The sequence below is a fragment of the Macaca fascicularis genome, chromosome 2, assembly GCF_037993035.2.
Source record: "Macaca fascicularis isolate 582-1 chromosome 2, T2T-MFA8v1.1".
NCBI lineage: Eukaryota > Metazoa > Chordata > Mammalia > Primates > Cercopithecidae > Macaca > Macaca fascicularis.
Genome location: NC_088376.1, coordinates 197256755 through 197269470, shown reverse-complemented (window position 1 = coordinate 197269470; position 12716 = coordinate 197256755). Strand labels below are relative to the sequence as shown.

At 32.0% G+C, this 12716-nt stretch overlaps 1 protein-coding gene across 5 annotated transcripts in view; it reads right to left on the bottom strand.

The window, feature by feature from the left end:
* GBE1 (1,4-alpha-glucan branching enzyme 1) overlaps window positions 1-12716 on the bottom strand; it is a 276669-nt gene that overhangs the window by 109631 nt on the left and 154322 nt on the right. For all 5 annotated transcript variants that reach the window (XM_065539304.2, XM_005548413.5, XM_074033667.1 and 2 more), the window contains 2 exons: window positions 6339-6454; window positions 3145-3272 (listed from right to left, as the gene is read on the bottom strand). In XM_065539304.2, coding sequence (XP_065395376.1) covers window positions 3145-3272; window positions 6339-6454 — 244 coding nt within the window. The remainder of the gene's footprint in view (window positions 1-3144; window positions 3273-6338; window positions 6455-12716) is intronic.

Below are 12716 nucleotides of genomic sequence, written 5' to 3'. Positions count from 1 at the left end.
GTTGTGATCATTAACTAAAGTGCGCAGAAAGTGAAAGGAAAGACATCTTTCCACCATTATTTCCCACTATTTCATTTTAATTACTAAGTACTTCAGCCAATTTGAAATATTCACCCTTGAATGTACTTGTTGCAAGCTTTTCTATATCTGTCAATGCCCAAAGTCTTCCGTAGATTATGATCCTTCACTTCCTGTAAAAGACTATTAGATACCATAAGCTCTCTGAGACTCAAGTTAAATGCCTCTTTTTTTTTTTCTTATGGAAGGAAAGTATAAGTAAATATACTATATGGTAGAATACATCCATAAGAAATTGTTTGTCGGTAATATCTTATTTCTGCATAGCTCTTTATGGTTTATAAAGTAGAAAAAAGATGATCAGTAGAAAAGAAGCCATTTCAACCATTCTATTTATCAAAATATAAGTCACATTTCTACAGACAGGATTGGATGAATATGTATTAAATATCAGGTTCCATATTAGGAACTAGAATTACAGACACAATGCCTTCTGAAAAAGAGTTTCCAAAGACCAAACTGTCAAGAATGACTGGCGATGGGCTGGTATTAAAGATCAAGATAAATTTTCTCAAGAAAATATTAAGGCATGTTCTATATCCAGTCTCAATGTAGTTTTAGGAAATAGAATCTGCTAAGAAAAACATAAGGTCATCATGAAACCTAATCATCCCATAGATAGATTTTTTTGGATAAACGTAGAAATTAATCCTTTTGAAAAGCTTGAAACCTATATTTGTCCCTCAAGGTTCTCAAAAAAATGTATCAAAGAACTGAAGTTCACCAAATCACGGCATGCAATGAGATGCCAGACCAGTCATTCCTCCTGACTGCTTCCTTACCCCTCTCTAGTTCTGTTTTCTTACACATTGTTACATTTATTTCTTACTATATAAACCTCTAATTTTAGTTGGTCAGAGAGGTGGATTTGAGACTGATCAAACTCTTCTCCGGCGATAATCACTGTCTCAGTGATTGGCTTTCTGTGCAGCAAGCAGCAGGACCTAGACTGAACCCCTGGTGATTCGGTAACAATCATATAGTCTTGACTCCTAAATCTGATTTCTAGAAAGCTGCCTCATTAATGCATATGAATTATTTTGGCCCTCCTTTTGAAAGTGGAAAGTTAGTGACTGTTCTTTTAAAATTTTTAAGAAAAAAAAGGTAAATCATAAAGATCATCAAAATAAACATACTCTAAATATAAAACAATTGATGCCTACTCATATGGCATATGAAAATGATTCTGTGTTTGGGATGAAATTAAAATAGTTCTAATTTTTTACTATATAAAGAGCACTTATAACCATTCCAGAGGGAAAGATACGTCAATCAAAAATGTTTTAATATAGCAAATATAATAATGTAAAATGGTAGATACATTGAGCAAAATACAAAAAAATTCAATTTTTTGTTATTGTCATTATAAATAAATTCATATTTCTACTAAAGGAATTTAAATAAATGTATATTGCTTATCCATTCAAACACATTCCTTTTCTTAAGAAAAAAAGTTCATGGGGATCAATTCTACATTTGGAAGAGACTCCCACTAGACAGAAAAGTGATGTACTGAAATTGAAGTAGTTTTCAATTTAAGTAGAATAAATTGAAAGTACATCTTGTATTTTAAAAAATCTAAAACCAAGTAATATAAAGTAGGCTAAAGTCTCAGTTTCATTGGTAGAAACACTGATAATCAGACCAGAGCTCCCTAGATGATGAGACTATTTTACTTGAAATGAATGGAAAGATCAATGTAACAATTTTAACTTTCATGTATTAAATCATTGCTTCTTTTCCTTCAGTACCCACTTTTGATTTGTGCTGTCATTAATTGTAATTAATTATAATTTGTCATTTGTAATATCTCTTTGGATTGCCATAAATATCACTGACAAACTAATTAAATTTTTGATGTTTGACAAACAAAATTCAAATATACAGAAGACAAAAGTTTAAAATACACTCTGAATGATGTTAAAGATATTCAGCACAAAAAGAATTAGCACAAGTATTAGTAAGATGTGCTATGATCAAATGTAGGTAGGTCATGACTGTGAAATAATACTGGAGGTTGTTGTTTTTGAATTGTACATAAGAACCAATTTCAGGAATTTAGGGCTCCTGCTCTATTCCCAGAAAATACTTAGGAAGTAAAGTGCCTGAAGGGAATAAAATTATTCTCCTCTATTCAAGCAATGAAATCATACTATTTATAAAATTAGAGATTTCTGATTTTGAGAAACGGTGGGTATTAAAACAGTCTATGCAAAAAATAAATATTACAGGAAGGAGACTATTCCATTTCATGCCAATAAACTAAACGCCAACAATGTAAAAACACACCTTAATTCTAACTCTTTTTGACAGTAGTCGTACTATTTTTATATGCCAACCACTATACTTTGTATAGAACAGTTTTAACACACTAAATTCAATTTTAATAATAATTCCTAGTTAGAGAATTTAGAAAACCAGAGGGATTTTAGCACTAAATCTAAATTAGCATAAGCATTTAACAAACTTCTTAATTTATCACATTTATCACCAAGAGGGGAATTGTCAATTATGCATATACAGAATTATATCATTACAGTGCAGCTTTGGGACAGTTAATCATGAACTTTCAAGAATCATGAATAACCAGTGAACATTTGGCAATCTGAGAGCAATAACATAAACAAGAAAGGTAATCGCATCAGAACAAGAAAGGCTTCAGAGAAGCTTGCAGGCAGCGATCCATCCTGTGTCTAATGATTGAGCCAAGAAAGAAAAAAAAATAATAAATGGACAGACACACATTAATATTCAATTCTTTTCTCTGCTGAAGGTCTCATAGCGGAAGGGCCTGTCCACTGATTAGGACATTTAACTTTCTAACCACTGGCATTTTCTTTTTTCACAATAGAATGGTGACAAGTAATTAGTATACATTATCTTCTAATAGGGAAACAGTGAATTCTAAATAATGTGCCACCCATACAAGAGAGCTGCACTATACACAGGGTAGGATTTCATTTATGCAATTATTGACAACACGAGATTGACTAGTCAAATACTGTATGCTGACAGCATGCTCTCTATTAAAGGGGGTCAGAAGGTAAGACTTCACGACGGCTTTACCTCAGCTATTGTTATAGAATCTGGATACAGCGTGTGAACCAAATGATTTGCCAACATGAGGTAAGTCAAGGCATCTTCATCTACTTGTAGTCCGAAATATTCACTGTAATCACCTGAGAAACCTTGACCTTAGAAAAAGAAAATCAATATGGATATATTATGTTAAAAAGCAAGTCTTAATTCTGCACAAATACATCCACCAATTAGTTTTTTATATGAATTTTGTTATTGTAGCAGTTTAATAACATAAGTATGAGCAAATATACTGACTTAGAAAAGTACTACATGTCAACATTCAGGGTTCAGACAATCCTGCAAATCAATTTTGTTTGACAAATGCACAGACATGAGAAAAACAAAGCACTTTAAAGATTTAATTTAATTTTAGCTAAATTATATGGCAAAAAAGTGAAATCATACTAAAGGGAATTCTAAATATCAAATAATTTTTGATACATTTTCTGTCACATTAAGATGTTAATGTTAGCTTGTATTAAATCCCTTTGTGGTAAGGAAAAGAAAATAGGAAAACCATCATAAAACTGAGACACAATATTTATATTATTTCAAACAGGTACTTCAATTTATGCAATATGGAGTTCCCTATGATAAAGAGATTATATATTCTCAAACTTCCTCCTGCCTCCTCTTCTCCCACCTCCTAACCTTGGTAGGTTATAGCACATTTCACTTACTTCGGTTATACCATTTACTTTCTATTCTTTCAGTAATTTACTATTATTGTTATAATAAAATCAAATTTGTGCTCAACGTCAGCCTTTTATCCTGTTTCTCTATATCTAATTTCCATTGATTTTTTTTTCTCAGTTTGCCGGATTCTATCGCTGAGGGATATTTTCAAGTATAATTATGGAACTCTTATTCTTCAAGTTCTTTCATGTTTGTATTTCAGCAGCAATATAACTATCAAGTTTCTCACTTTTGTTTGATGCTGTCATTCTTTAATTTTAAAATGTTTAATTGACAAATAAAAATTGTATATATTCAAGGTTTCCAAGGTACTGATTTGATATTGGTATACAATGTGTACTGTTACTATACTCAAATTAACACATCCGTCACCGTAGTTACTGTGTGTGTGTGCGTGTGTGTGTGTGTAACGATACTTAAAGTTGGCTCTCATCAAATACCAACTAATATTATTAACCATAGTTACATTAGATTCCACATAGCTTATGCACCTTAAAATGAAAGTGTGCCCTTTGATCAACATCTCTCCATTTCCTCCACTCCTCAGCCCTTGGCAACCACCATTCAACTAGCAAATGTTTGAGTCACACTTTGTAAGAATTTGGCAGACATTGCTTCTGCAAATAGAATACTATGAGTCCAACCATTTTTTTTTCATGTATGTAAGTAAATTGCAGGTAAATTCATCACTTCCTGATAAATTTCTCTTTATTACTGAGTTTATAAATTAAATACTGTGCTTGATATTAATTGCCTTATCTCAACTTTTCTGGTATTCTATTTGATCTTTTGCTGTGCGGTTTCAGGAATTTTGTTTGTTGCTTCCTCTCTCATTCCAAGGGAGAAAAAAAATGTTAAATAACTCAGAATGTTTTTCTTTAACCATTTCTTGGATTCTCTATCCATGAAAAGCACATCCCATATCCATAAACTTTGGTTCACTCCTCTAATACCACGAATCACTGGAATATACTCCTCTCTCAGTGAGGTAGTTTCTGCAGGGGCATGTAGGTGTTTAAATCTAGGAAAAGATTTTTCTTCACTTTTTCCATGCTTGTCTTTGCATATCATAAGTCAGCTTCACCAAAACTGGAAAGTGGGTATCGATGAACTCTGTTGTGTTTTACAGACGCAACTTTTTCCTAGGAACATTTCAAGTGGGCAGCATCATGAGTAAGATCAAGCAGTAGCACACTTGGAATGTTTAGCTTCTTTCCTTGGTAGTCAGTTTTCAAGATTTAGTCAATTAGTCAAGTTTTTCACCCTTTTTAACTTTTTTCTGTTTATTGCTGGTGAATATTTGGCCATTGAAAAATAATAATAATTGACTGGGTGTGGTGGCTCACTCCTGCAATCCCAGCCCTTTGGGAGGCCAAGGTGGGCAGATCACCTGAGGTCAGGAGTTTGAGAGCAACCTGGCCAACATAGTGAAACCCCGTCTCTGCTAAAAAAAATACAAAAATGAGCCGGGTATGATAACAGGCACCTGTAATCCCAGCTACGTGGGAGGCTGAGGCAGGAGAATCGCTTGAACCCAAGAGGTGGAGTTTGCAGTGATCTGAGTTCACACCACTGCACTCCAGCCTGGGCAACAGAAGAAGACTCTGTCTCTAATAATAATAATAATAATAATAATAACAACAACAACAATAATTGTTCCCATGTCATGTATTGAGGGAATAGTATTCTGTGATTCCACTTCTTTGTCCAACTTTTATTTTTATTTTTTATTTATTTATTTTTTTTGAGACGGAGTCTCACTCTGTTGCCCAGGCTGGAGTGCAGTGGCCCGATCTCAGTTCACTGCAAGCTCTGCCTCCCAGGTTCACGCCATTCTCCTGCCTCAGCCTCCCGAGTAGCTGGGACTACAGGTGGCTGTCACCACACCCAGCTAATTTTTTTTTTTGGATTTTTCGTAGAGATAGGGTTTCACCATGTTGGACAGAATGCTCTCGATCTCCTGACCTCGTGATCCACCACCTTGGCCTCCCAAAGTGCTGGGATTACAGGTGTGAGCCACCATGCCCAGCCTCTACAACTTTTAAACTGAGAGTCTGATAAATATTTTTAATTTCAAATTAATTTATAATTTAATTTTAACCAGGTAAATCTATAATTAAAATACATATTTTATTCCATGTGTAATATGTAAAAACCTATGCATTCACAACTGTTCTCATCTATTATTTTTTATTTTAATTGGAAGTGCTGTAGTGTTCACATCCTGAAGGTGTTATAATAAATGGTTTCGTCAAAAAAATTTTAAGCTACACAATAATGATAGCATATCCAGTAGATACATTTCAAAGGAAATGATTATCTTTTGTTTACTTATAAAATGTACTACACTCTACCTATTGCCAAAATGGGATAATAAATTACTACAAAGAGAGCATATGTAATGGAATTAATAAAAATCAAGGCATAATGGCTATTGCAGCTTCTGCAATTAACCCCAAACCTGATTATATCAGGTTACTTACCCATTCCATGGTGATGATAAAGCATGGATGTAACACCATCAAAACGAAATCCATCAAAGCGATATTCTTCCAACCACCATCTTATGTTTGACAGAAGGAATCTTAAAACTTCCCAGCTAAAATATAAGAGGAATATGTATTTAAGCAAAATGTAAAGAGCATTTTCCTTAATTGTTATAAATGTTTGCTATTAACTAAAATTATAGGGCTCTATCTCAAGAACCATAATGTTCAAGAAATATAACATATATAAAAGTCACAAAACTACTAATAAGAATCTCAGCTGGCTGATGAAACTCATTCTAAAAGGAAAAATTATCAATTTTTATAGTCCACAAAGTCACTTAATATCTAAGAAAATTTAGGGAAAAAATTTTTTAACATGAACTCTAAAACCAGAGACCCCGTCTTATTCAATGCTGTGTTCTCAGCAACCACAAAAGTCATTACTATATAGTAGTGCTCAAAAAAAGCAAAGGAATAAAATCTATTACCAGTTCCCGAATTTTTAAAAAGGATTTTCACGTAATATAACCATAATTATGTGATTTTTCTCCTTTCATAAAACGCATTTTCATTATCAGTACAAAAAGTACTTTCAATGACTTTTTGCTTAAAATAGTTCCTCCTGCTACAATTTCAAACAGATATGATTCAGAATAAAAAGTAAAAGATAAAAACAGAAAATCAACCACATGGTAAGCAACATTACATTGACTAGACTGTTGTTTCGTGGAGGTAAAAAAAGAAAACCTAATTAACAAAAATCACATTTAATAAAGTCCAAAGTTTTACGAGTTTCAGAGTCCTACATCCATAAAAAGAGGAAAACAAAGAAACTGTATAACTCAATTAAAAACACCACACGAAACAAGTCTGTTTTGGACAAGTGAAACGAAGGCATCATCAATTAGTATTTTCTTTAGTCATATAGTATGGTTGACTTCTCTATCTTATTATAACTGTGCTTTTAAGACTTTAATACCTCACTTAGTTTAATGGCAAAGCTCCGTAATAGTGTACACAAATCTTTACCCCAGTTGAAATTTATGTATTTTTAAAACCTTGCATATATTAAAGAACAATCTGACATAAATGAAGATGAAGTCATCAAAATTAACTTCAGAATTGTAAATCCAAACTTTGGGGAAAGATAAGTGTTGTTAGTAATTAACTGTTTTAAATAAGTTACTTTGAGTTTTGAAAACTTACTAAGTTAAAAAAAAAGAAAAGAAAAGAAATTCAAGCAATCTAATAGATATAAAAGGGAGACAGGAGATTCAAGATTTTAAGGTTAAGCAATCTTGAAGGTAGTATTTGCTTATGGTTCTATAATTGCACATTCATAACGGTTTAAGGGGGAAATCCTGTTTAACAGAAGAAATGAATAGAAACAAACAGATATACTAGAACTGCATAAGATCAAAATCACTCTATTTTGCAAAGGAATTTTCATTACTATATTGTTTCTAGTTTTCTTATAATTAATACATTTTATTTTTCAGAGTTTTAGATTCACAGAAAAATTGAAAGGAAGATACAGAGAGTTCCCTGTCCCCAAACATATATCTATATTTTTTAATGAGTTTGCTATGAGAATTTCAGAAAGACTTGAATAAAATTGCATACAAATAATCCTTTGAAAATAATTTTTTGAAAAGAATACACTCTTCTAAGTAAAGGGAAAGATAAGCGAATTATATTGCAATTCAATGGAAAACAGAAAAAGGAAACGATGTGAACTTGATCATTGAAAAGAAAGAATTGCCTAGTGTCACAGCAGGTTTCATTAAAGTCAAAGGTAATGAAAGTCCTATTGATTCCTTTTACTACAATATTTAATCTATTCTATTCTTGACCAAAACAGGAAATAAACTGTGTTTAAAATATTAAAATAAAAAGACACACTTGGGGATAACTATGTCACTAGACAGATTCTTGGCGTGTATGAACAACAAAAAAATTCCAGTGACAATCAGAAAAGAAACAATAGTGACCATGGAGCATCTAATTGAAAAGTTCTCATGGGTTAAAAACCGCATTCTATTCTTTAGATCTCTGAAATACTCTTTCACATTGTCTAAAAATGATAAACAGTCTTTTAAAAACTACTTCAAGATTAAAGTGATAAATCAAATTTTTACTGCTTTTAATGTCTTTTATATTTTATGAATCATTAATGAAATACAATAGACAAAATTTTATGAAAGTAAACTATCTAGAACAAAATAGTAAAGAACAAAAATCCAAAAAGTTTTATTTTTTTAACCAAATATCAGGAAATGGATTTAGGAAAAAGCCAAATATAAAATTTTAAAGTCAGTAGCAGCAAGTTCAAAGCAAAAGTTTAAAGCATTAATTCTCTGGCTAAGTCGACTTTCTAAAACTAGATTATTAGTATCAGTTATGCAAAAATAACCAGTCTTATAAGGGTAACATTTTATAAATAACTAGCCTTTGTTGTATAAGAAAAAATAAATTGTCAGTTTCTAAGGATAGTAGTCTTAGTTATGCTATGTTAAATTTTCTGCACAAAAGCACAACCTTTATGTATATAATTATAAAATACTTAGTACACATTACTGGAGAAAAAACTTCTTCCCTAATCATTTTGTCTCATGGGTACCCAGACCTCAAAATCAAGTGGAAGATTCTTAAATTCACATTAAAAATCCAAGTATGGAAGGACATCCAGCAGAGGTACCCTATTCTGCACCCCACCCTACAGCAGTCACATGGACCATGAAAACAATAATCTCATATAGGAAGGAACTAGTTCACTGAATCTAAGATTTGTCTTTGAAATAGAGCAAGCTTAAAGAATAAGTCACCAGTCAAAATACTGATTTCTGAAAGATGTTCAATATTACTTCTACTCTCATAATTTCCAAATTCAAGCTCATAGATTCCATTTTTCCTTTTGTGGGGTGTTGACAGAAAAAGGAGTACAAAGTATTCCAGACTATGACTGAATTAGAAATACTGTCCAGTGTGCTCTCTAGTAGTAAATGAACTGAATCACCTCAACCGAATTGTTTGCCTTGAGTCAGAGTATGACAATGTCTGGTAAAAAGTACAATAAAAAAGGCAATTTACTTTTTCTACCTCAAAATGTCATAAAACAGCCCATAACACAGTTGATATATCCAGTTGATTAGAATCTCATAAAAATATACAGCAGAATTTAAGACAGTTTTATGTTGGTGCGTTCCAACAGACAAGCCTGGACTTAGATTACTCCATTGGCATACAGCTTTTAAAGCCTGTCCTTACAAACCACTTACTGGCCAGAAGCCTAATTTCTGAACAATTGGAGGAGCTAGATGCTAACTTTTAGATGGTGATGCCAAATATATATATATATATACACACACACACACACACATACATACATACACATATATACACACACACACACACACACCCCTCATTGGTCAAAATGAATGTGTTTAAGAAGTAACCCATTTTAGTTCTTAGCTTTATATCTTAAACTAATTAACACATATATTAGAAACCAGCACTGTGTTATTTGTACTGTGCATAGTCAACTGATTAGGGCACTCCCAATTTATTTTTTGGAGCAAAACAAAATCTCTAATATCCAGAAAAAAAAAATGAAATGCAACTGACTTTCTTATGAATCATAAACCACTAAAAAAAGTTTAAATCAAAGGTGCCTAATATAGAAACTGAATACATCGATGGATAATACATACATTTAAGGATTTCTGGCAATCAAAATAATCATGATTCTAATTGGCTTAGATGTCTGAAATATTCAACCTGTAATCAAGTAATGAGGATTTCTTAAGGAAATTTTGTCACACAGATAATTCCAATACTAAGGTTTTTAGGAAATATCCCTAAAATCAAAAACTGTTGATTGTCTCACATTCTGCCAATAATCTTTATAATGAAATATAGACAAATTTTCTCAGTAAGCAACTATCATCAAATAGAATGACATTTATTTAATAATGTTGCATTTTGTAATCCAAGCTTATTTGCCTAATGTTCTATTTATTTGTGGTCCAGAAAAACCTCTGAGATTTTCAAAATTTGCAACTTAGTTCACTGGATGTTACTAAACCTACTAATATTGTATATTAATAAATAAGAGACATTACTAAGCAGCTGCTAAATATCAAAAAAATATAAAGGAAAAAATCGTGTTCCTCTTAGATATTCTGTAGGCTTTTAGGCTGAATGTGTATTAAACAGTACATCATAAAACCATGAATCCAAAACCTCATGTTTTGATCTGTGTATTTCAACTGAGGCAGTAGATTGTGAGGAAAGACAAGAAAGGTATAGAATGCCAAAAAAAAAGCCTTAAATTATAATAAAAATGACATATTTTTAGAAAGATATTCTAAAATATCACCGTTTAATATAATAATGGGTAACATCGAACTACCTGGTTTACTTTAAAAAATTAAAATAATTCATTAATCAATTTAATTCTAATTAAATTAACCAACAATTAAAAATATTATGTTTTGCTCATAATTTGTATAAGTTATGTTACAAACTCAGCCAACTGGAATTAAGAGAAAACTTGAAATGATCAAAAAGTAGTAATTCATATCCAGTAGCAGATAACAGTATCATCAATAATAAAATAAAACATATCTGGATTTTTAGACACTGAGAATTAGAGGCTATTGTATATATTAATTTCAAATACTATTAGATAATGAGTAGCACAAAACTCTAGTGAGACAAATTATTCATTCAACTACTAAAAATCTGTAATAATAGAAATTTCAGAATGTAGGTAGTTATTATAAATTATGGTTTTGAAGTTCTTTTCGATATCACATAATTTTCTGGATTTTATTCTGTGCAACTTTATTTTATGTAAATTAATATATTGTTTAATCAGATTATATCCACTGAGCTCCAGTTATCTACATCCATTAACAAAATAAAGCATTTTCTTCCCATAAGGCCTAAATTGTACTTAGCATATTAAATACTTTATTAAAATTAACTCTATTTGTATTATATGTAATTCCAATCAGGTATTCTCTAGGAAATAAGTAGAAAAGGATGATATGGTGCTTTCATAGGCTAAATGATTCCAATCAGACTTTTACTAAAATAATAAAATACTTGAGAAATTTCCAAATCATGTTCTTCTCTAATTTAACCTGTATTCTTAAAAATTGGTTATCTGTCAAGTAAGATTAGCAAAAGGCAAACCTGAAGTGTCTGCGACGGTGGGTGTGTGTACATAAAGAGTGTGTGTGCGTGTGTGTGTGTGTAGGAACTGACAGTGGACAGTAGTGAGAACAAAAGTGAAGGCTAATAGTCTGAAATGATGGAAAAAGACAAGTGTAAAAGGACAAATAACCCACTCTAATAGAGCACACCTATGCAAATCTAGATGGGCTAGCCTACTACTACACACATAGGCTGTGTGGTATATAGTATATTGCGCCTAGGCTGCAAACCTGTATAGCATGTTACTGTACTGAATACTGGAGGCAATTGTAATGCAAGGGTAAGTATTTGTATATCTAAACAGAAAAGGTACAGTAAAACACAGTATTATAATCTTATGAGATCATCATCTTACATTTGGTTGCTTGTTAAAATGTTATGTAGTACATGAATGTACATACATGTAGACATAGTATACACAGACACTCATGTTTTTCAAACAAGTTTAAAAAATCCTACTTTATCTATAAAATAAAGCTAATGACTAGTTCAAATCAAGTGACAGTGACTTGAACATATGTAATATACATCATGACAAATGTCATATTATTACCATAATTGGTAATCATCTTTTAAGAGCTTCCTTTAAAGGTAAAAGTTTGGAAACATTAACAATGCATAGACTCCTTTTTCATTTTTTCTCTTCTGATTTATTTCTAATAGATTAACTGTCATATTTAGATAAGCAATTGGCTGGGCCCAGTGGCTCATGCCTGTTATCCCAGCACTTTGGGAGGCCAAGGCAGGAGGATCACAAGGTCAAGAGATCGAGACCATCCTGGCCAACATGGTGAAACCACAGATAACAAAATTTATCTGGGCACGGTGGTGCATGCCTGTATTCCCAGCTACCCGGGAGGCTGAGGCAGGAGAATCGCTTGAACCTGGGAGGTGGAGGTTGCAGTGAGCTGAGATAGTGCCAATGCACTCCAGCCTGGAGACAGAGCGAGACTCCATCTCAAAAATAAATAAATAAGCCATTAAAATAATTTTGTGATTGAAAAAATACATCCCTCAATTTGATAATTTCCCATTATCTCACTTAAATTTACAATTTTGTGTATGTATTTATTTATTTATATTTAGCCAGTTTTATTTTAAATGATGACTTGAGGCAACTTACAGAAATACATATATCTCAATGGTATCAGC